Source organism: Emiliania huxleyi (genome assembly GCF_000372725.1).
Source record: "Emiliania huxleyi CCMP1516 unplaced genomic scaffold EMIHUscaffold_812, whole genome shotgun sequence".
NCBI lineage: Eukaryota > Haptophyta > Isochrysidales > Noelaerhabdaceae > Emiliania > Emiliania huxleyi.
In genome coordinates, this window is record NW_005195925.1 from 2,848 (window position 1) to 10,825 (window position 7,978).

Here is a 7,978-nt window from a genome sequence, read left to right on the forward strand (position 1 = left end):
AATCTGGGGTGTGGGGACTGGAGGATCTGGGGTGTGGGGACTGGAGGATCTGGGGTGTGGGGACTGGAGGATCTGGGGTGTGGGGACTGGAGGATCTGGGGTGTGGGGACTGGAGGATCGGGGGTGTGGGGACTGGAGGATCGGGGGTGTGGGGACTGGAGGATCTGGGGTGTGGGGACTGGAGGATCTGGGGTGTGGGGACTGGAGGATCTGGGGTGTGGGGAATGGAGGATCTGGGGTGTGGGGACTGGAGGATCTGGGGTGTGGGGACTGGAGGATCGGTGTGGGACAGCGGCGTCAGATCCCGCGGGGACTGGAGCTGCCGCCTTGCCGCGGGGGGCTGCGGTCCCTGCGTACTGCAGTCCCTCGGCCCCCGCCGACGGCCCTGCGTGCTAGGGCGGAGCTGAGGGCTGGGCGAGCGAGCCTTTGAGAAGAAGATGGGCAGCGACGTGGCCCCCGACTCGGTGGCGGTGGTCTGCATCCCGTCGATGCAAAAGAGAGGCGTGCTGCAGCGCTGCACGAGGGCGCGCTCCTGCGGGATGGTCTTTGCCTGCAGCGGGAGATATGGGGAGATATGGGGAGATGTGGGGAGATCGTCTTTGCCTGCTGCGTGCGCCAGACGACCGTGAGACGGGGCGGGCAGAGTGACGCGCTGAGAGGTTTGGCGCAGAGAGGTTTCGCTCGCCTCGCGCAGAGCAGAGTCGGCGGGCTTCAGACGAGCGGTCTGGTCGAAGTAGACCTCGTCGAGCGTCTTTGCGACGAGCCTCGCGCCGCCCGCCACGGCTGCGCGCGCTTTCTCCGCCTCGCGCGGCGAGAGGTAGTACGTCACCTCGCCGTCCTGCTGCACGAGTCCTCCCGCGGCGCTCATCAGCCCAAAGACAGGCACCTCCTTCAGCCGCCCGAGCACCACGCTGCGCGGCACCACGTCGTTGCTTTTCGCTCCGCTCGGCGCGCGCAGCGGCCGCCCGCCCTGGTATTGCGGGCCCTTCCGCGAACGCTTCTTGGCCATCCGCTTCTCGGCGCGCCCCATGAGGGCACGGCCGACGCGGACGACACAAGAACGAGCCGCCGGCGCCAACACGACCGGGCTGCTCGAGTGCGTGTGAGCCGGGAGCGCAAAGGCGGAGGCGTGAGGCAGGGCCGCTAGGGCGAGAGCGATGCGCAGCATCGATCGCCACCTGGTTGTCGGCGTTGTCAGCGAGGTCACTCAGCACCGCCGCGGCCTGCGACAAGAGCCGGACAAGAGCTCTAACACCCAGCTCGCGCGGGACCAGCACGCAGGGTTCGGACAATTTGCGGGGTAAGGTTTCTCGAACTTCTCGAGGTGGATATCCTTTGGCCGCGTTGGGTAGCGAGGATTGGTGTGACGCGATCCACGCAGGCGTGTTTTCTGGCGGCCGACCGTCAGTGCACGGAGTTGCCCCTTCTCCGACTGCCCCGGCTAGTTCACGAGTTTCGCGGGAGTGCAAAAACAAACAACCGGGAGTGACCCCTGCGTCAAACCCGAGACCTAGCGCGGGTGGGTTGGAGGGGGCTCGCCCCGTTCCTCCCCATCGGGCCGCATAAGCGGCCACGCCTCGCAGATTCGTTTCTCGCGCCTGGGTCAGGCGCGCGGGGCATCCCCGGGTCGCTACGACCAGCGATCCGAAGAGTGGCCGCTATGCGAAGGAAAGAGTGGGGCCCTCGGGGTACGCCTCGTCCGGCCCCCTCCGAGGGGGGAAGGAATTGCGGGGTCCCCTCGGGCGCCTCAGTTCGGCCCTCCCGAGGGGGGGAGGGGAGCAAGGGGGTGGGGGGATCGGGGCGGTGGGGAGGGGTCTCGGGTTTCGTGTGGCTAATACTTGCCCTTTCGGGGAGGGGCCTCAGGAAAGGCGAGTCCAGCTCAACCCTACGTCTTCCCCTCCCCCCTTGGTGATGGGACTGGGTGGTCGGGCGGGCGGGCGGACGGGCGGGCAAGCGGGGCAGCAGCTGCTGCAGCAGCAAGCTGCAACCTGCCGCAGATTGCTGCCGTTGTCTGCGCCGCGATCCGCCGCCGCGCCGCCGCGCCGCCGCCGCCTGCGCTCGCCCCGTCCCTCATGTAGTCAGCGTTCGTTGAACACTCGCCCGCCTCTGCCCACTTGGTGCAGTCCGAGGCGGAGTCGGCGCATTCGCCCGCCTCCAGCATTCGCCCGTCCTGGTAATCAGTCTGTCCAGCGCGGTCGACACGCACGGGATCTACGGCGGACGCCGCGGAGTGGACATCGAGGAGGAGAGCGAATAGCCACCAACCCATGGGATCCGTGTGAGTGCTTCATCGGATCGAAATTGAAGAAAACCTGCAGCGGCCGGCGCAAAAATGTTAACAAAAACGGCCTTGAGAGAGCAGTGACGAAGTTGCTCTTTTGACAACAGAATACGATTTTCAAGATTCTGACGCCGGGCCTTTGCCTGATAGCGAACACTTCTCAGAGAGCCGCCGCACTGACGCCGCCGCCGGGTGCAGTCAGCGGCGGCCAGTGATGCGACGGATCGCCGTCGAAGCGGGAGTAGGCTTGGTTGACCGCCGCGCCGGCGCCGAGGAGCAGCCGCACGCACTCGAGCTGGCCCTTCTGGCACGCGATGAACAGCGGCGTGGCGCCGGTGTCCTTGGCTTGGTTGACCGCCGCGCCGGCCCCGAGCAGCAGCTGGGCGCAATCGAGGTGGCCCATCTGGCACGCGATGAACAGCGGCGTGGTGCCGCCGTCCCTAGCTTGGTTGACCGCCGCGCGGGCGCCGAGGAGCAGCCGGGCGCACTCGAGGTGGCCCTCCTCGCAAGCGATGAACAGCGGCGTGGCGCCGTCGTCCTTGGCTTTGTTGACCGCCGCTTGGTCGGCGTCAGCGCTGGCGCCGAGAAGCAGCCGAACGCAGTCGAGCTGGCCCTCCTGGCACGCGATGACCAGCGCGGTGGAGCCACGGCCCGTCGTCGCCCCCACGCTCGCGCCGCTCTCGAGCAGCAGCCGCACGGCGTCGGCCTGCCCGTGCCCAGCGGCGCAAGTCAGCAGCGTGTGCTGGTTCGCGGCCTCGAGCCGCGCGTCGAGCATGGCCGTGAGTGCCGGGCCGCGTGTCCACCCGGCGAGGAGGGCGCGCAGCGAGCCCAGGTCGCCCTGGCGAAGGTCGGCGGGGCACGACCGGGCTGATGGCGCCGCTCATGGCAGCGAAATCGCGAGTTTTTCTTCTTTCTTCTTTCTTCTTGGCTGGGATACACTCACACATCGAATTATCACTTGGCGAGGTCGCCCTTGGCCAGGTCGTCGATGGCGCCGCTCATGGGGAAAAGGGAAAAAAGCTGGGCACTTCGCAGGACCCGCCCCCACTCGGCAAGAGCCGAATCCGGCCACAGCGCGCAGAAAGGTCAATTTCGCTCGGCCCGGCCATCGCGACGACGACCGCCGCCCGAATTTGGGAGGATTCCGATCGCGATCGGAGCTCGTCCCCTTACATGACTCTGGAGGGGACGAGCGGCGGGGTTGGCGGGGCGGAGTGGCGATTCCCATCCTGCAGAGCAAGGGTCTTGGAAGGACGATCCGCTCGCCGATCCCTTCCCGCCCAGTTTCGACGGCGCATCCACCTGGCCGGACACATCCGACGAGCGCGGCGAGCCGGCGCTGGGCTCGCGCGGCGTCACCTTTGCTGACGAGTCGCCTTTGCCGGACCTCGACCGCCCGCCGCTGCCGACCTCGCTAGAGCGCTCTGGCACATATGCACATACGTGTATGCATGTGCATGTTGTGCATGTGCATGTGTGTATGTGCGTGTGGCAACTTGTGACACATACGTGTGGCGCGCACAGTGTCCGCACCGGCTTTCCGGAAACACACACATATGCGGCCCTTGCGGGCGCGCGGGGATATTTGCGGGGGCCGGGGGGTTCCCCTCATGCCATGAGTCTGCGTCATGCGATCATGCCGCCGCCGCAGCAAGGAACAGAAAACTGACCGTTCGCGCTTGCAACGGAGAGCGGGACGCTCAGGAGCGGCGTTAAAAAGCGCACCAACCGGCAGCGCGCCGCTACAACTCGACCGGAGAGAAAACTCGGACCCACGAAGACAAGGAGCGCGCGCCAATGGCCGCCTCCGTGACACTCCCACCTCCTGGGCCGGCGCGGGAGTTTTACTGCCGAGTTTCTCCCGGCCGGCCGCCTCCTGACACGCCCACTGACCGAGCCCATCGAAAAAAATTCGGCGCGCCGCACTGCTCTGACCCCTGCTCGCCCCTGCTCGCCCCTGCTCGCCACTGTCGCCTCGGTTGCCGAGGCTGCCGCGCACCCGCGCGCTACGCGACTACGAACTGCACCAGCTGGGCTCGAACCAACGACCAAAACGTCCCCGACCCGAACGCTGCACCAACTAGGCCACACCGCAGGCTCGATATGCAATACGCACAAAACTGGCCGCTCATAAAGCACTACTCATTTGCCGAGGCCACGCGGCGCCCCTCCACAGCCAGCCTACCCTCCTATCGCGCCACTCGAAGCCCCGCGGCCGCCTCTCGCCTACCGCGCTGCCCTCGCCTGCCACCGCACCGCCCGCGCTCCAGCCTAACCAGCTCTGCATCTCGCAACACACACTTGACAGGGACAGACCAGGCGCAGGAAAAGGGAGCGGGGCCCGAATCCAAGGGACCACCCCGTCGGGCGGAGGAGCTGTGAACTCAGGTCCAGCAGGAAGGCTGCTGGCTCCTGACTCATCCCCCAAATCCCCCACACCTTGGCGGCCTGAAACCTTACCATTCCGACACCTCACACACACCCCTCCCCTAGGGCTAAGCAGTGCGCGAGCCCACCCGACTTCAGGCGAGACGTTGACCACTCCTTTGGAACAGTTCTGTCAGTGGCTGCACTAGACGCCCACAGAGGCGCGCGGCGCGGGCAGATGACTAGGGGAGAAAAAGCGGAGAACCTAGCTCGCTGGGAGATGTGCGCAACCTAAAGACGGGAATAGGGGAGAAGTGTCAGTGTGAGGGGAGGGCGTAGGCTGGCGTTTTTGCCTTTGAAAACTGAACAGTTTTTTTTTACAACTCGACCGGCGGCCGCCCCTCCTCCCCCCTCCGGTCATCCCGCTCCGCCTCGCGCCCTCCCCGTCCCCTCCGCACGGCCCGCCACTGCCTGCGCAGCTCGTCGCACGCGGTAGCCACGCCGAGCAGCCCGACCAGAGAGCCGTGCGAGCGCGCCAGCCTCCCAAAGTGGGCGGCCTGCACCAGCCGCGCCGCCTCGAGCGCCGCGTCGCACAGCAGCGCGCTCTCGCCCTGCTTGCGGGCAGGAGGGCGGGTGGTTGGCTGGTCGGTAGGGTGGGGTGGCCGCTGACCGTGGTGGAGGCGCGAGGGCAGGTGAGGTGAGGCTGGCTAGCAGGAGGTAGGGGTGGGTCGAGAGGGAAGGCGCCTCGCCCAGCCGCACCATGCATGTGCCTGCTCGCAGCCACGCGGGTAAGCAGAAGCTCACAAGCTCTCGCCCAGCATCTCCCCATCTCGCCCCATCTCGCCCCAGATCTCCCCAGATCTCCCGTAGGAGCTCGCCTAGCAGCGGCTCGCCCTGCGGAGACGCCTCTGCACCACCTCCCCCTACGGGAGGTATGGGGAGATGTGGGGAGATGTGGGGAGATGTGGGGACGCCTCTCCCCCACCACCACCTCCTCCTCGACCCGACGGCCGCCGCCGCCCCTCCGCCTCCTCCTCCTCCTCGCTGTCTTGCCGCCGCACCCGCAAGCTCTCTGGCAATCGCTCTCGCAGCGCCGCGACCGCAGCAGTGCGCGCCTTTCTCCCGCCGGGTGTGCGGGAGAGGCGGAGGAGGAGCAGGGCGAGGAGCGAGGCGCTGCGCAGGGCGAGCCTGCAGCACGGACGCAGAAAGAGCGAGGGTGGGAGAAGGCGCTGCCGTGCACACACACACACTGCACCGCGCCGCAGAGTCCGTGCCGTCGCGAGTGCTCGTCCGAAGAAGACTGTGAGGCTCGCCGCTCGCCGTCTAGGAGGGGCGCATCTAGGAGGGGCGCATCTCAGATCTCCCCATATCTCCTCAGATCTCCCCACATCTCGCCGCTCGGCGTCTAGGAGGGGCGCATCTAGGAGGGGCGCATCTAGGAGGGGGGGCCAGCGGTGGGCGCGGCGTCCGGTGGGCGCAGGGGCGCCTGCAGGGGAGGTGTCTGGGTGGGTCAGGGGGGTGGGGGGGGGGGAACTGCGCCGATAGCGTCGGCGCTCTGGCGGGTGCGTTGGCGGAGCGCGGCTGTTTGCCGACGGGGCGACGGCAACTCCTCCGCACGGTACGGACCCGGCGTTGGACGCGTGGGAGGTGGCGAGCTCGGCGACATGGCGGTGACGTGGCGGTGGCGTGGCGGTGGCGTGGCGGATGCGAGGAGAGGCGGAGAGATGTGAGAGGCGGACAAGGCGTGGTGTCGAGGGATGGGCAGCGCGCCAGGGACAAGGCGGTGCTGCTGCAGCCAGCGGGCGTGGTCCGTTGCGATCGCCCAAAAGGAGGCGACCTGCGCGACCACGGCCAGCGCCCAGCCGGCCAGGTCTTGCTCGCCGTGGAGCGGCGCAGAGGTTCGCAGCGCGACCAGCGGGCCGACGCCCGCAAGCCAGCGGTGGGCGCGCCTTGCGTCGGCGAGCGCGTCGCGCAGCCGCCGCAGTGCGTCGCGCGTCTCGCCGCTGGGCAGCAGGCCGATTGGGACGAGGGCGGCGCGTTGCACCTGCGAGATTGCGCAGCCGCAAGACTGGAGAGGCTTTGCGCAGGTCGGCAGACCGGTTTTGCGGTGTGTGTAGCACCACGACGCGGGGCGCCAGTCTAATTGCGCACCAGCAGAGCGAGAACGTCGCGAGCGACGGAGCGGCTTAGCAGCTCGCGCAGCGGCATGAGCACCGAGCCAGCCAGCCGTTCCAGCAGGGCCGCCGCGGAAAGCACCTCGGCGGCCAGCGCCCGATCGATGCGGCGGCTCGGGTCGCCCTCAGGATGGCGCGCAAGAGCACCGCCCTCGTAGTCGAGTGGCGTGAGGTAGTCCATCAGGTAGGCGAAGACCAGGTCCGGGATCATGGCCGCAGTGCGTCGCGCGTCTCGTCGTTCGACACACTGTCTCGTCGCGTAGTACACACGTCCAGGCGCGGATCGCCGCCGCAGGCGGCGGCCTGCGAAAAAGCAGCGAGCAAAGGTGTGGCGCCAGCTTCAAGCCTTTGAGATGGGCAAGGACCCCACGGTTCTGACTGTCCACACGGGGGGGCTGCGCCACGGCATGACTCCGGAGAGAGCGACTTGCCTCGCTGCGGTGTGGGCGAGTCGGACGTGGCCTGGAGCGCAGCGGTTGCCCGCTGCGGCTGTCCGGGTGTGTTCCGAGGCGGTCCGGGAGCGGGGTCGTGGCCCGCTGCGGATCGTGGCACAGATCGTCCCGGAGCTGAGGGCGTGGCTGAGGGATGCGTTCGGATTGAGAGGCGAGGCGCTCACCTCGGCGCTCACTATGTCGACGCTCTTCGAGGCCGCACCCACAGTGTCGTCGCGAAGTCAGCTCTCTTCGCAGTTTCTCGCCATCTCGATGGCGCCGGGCTTTCATGTAGTTCTTTTTGACCGCGCAAGATAAAAGGGTGGCTAAGGGCTCTGGGAAAACTGATAATCTTGAAAAGAAAATTAAGAAATTAAACCCAGTGCGCATCTCATCCCGGAGAGGGAAGGAGGGGGGGGGGGGGGGAGATCAGAGAGCCAGAGCAGGGAGTACCCCCGACGGACGCGAGTCGGGGGGAAAGCGAGACGAGAGATTCAAGGCGAACTTCATCGCCCGTCCAGGAGCCCCGCACACCTAGCCTACACTAGTACGCGTTACACGGAGCGCCAAGGGGGACGAGTGACGGGAGGGGGACGCATCTCCACACCCGCGACCCGGGGGAATGCGAAATGGTTATTTGGTTTGGGTAGTAGGAGGGATGGGATAACGGCATTTTCCCGCATTTCTTCAAAATTGACGAGCAGCGACCAGCGCGCAGCGGTTTT

The 7,978-nt window shown here is 67.2% G+C and overlaps 1 protein-coding gene across 1 annotated transcript in view; it reads right to left on the minus strand.

Annotated features, from left to right (window-relative positions):
- The window catches only part of EMIHUDRAFT_121193 (hypothetical protein), a gene marked incomplete at both ends in the record, with an annotated part of 3,515 nt that extends 2,485 nt beyond the window's left edge, over positions 1-1,030 (minus strand). The window contains 2 exons of the mRNA XM_005759093.1: positions 358-550; positions 740-1,030. Coding sequence (XP_005759150.1) covers positions 358-550; positions 740-1,030 — 484 coding nt within the window. The remainder of the gene's footprint in view (positions 1-357; positions 551-739) is intronic.
- Positions 1,031-7,978: the final 6,948 nt, after the last annotated feature.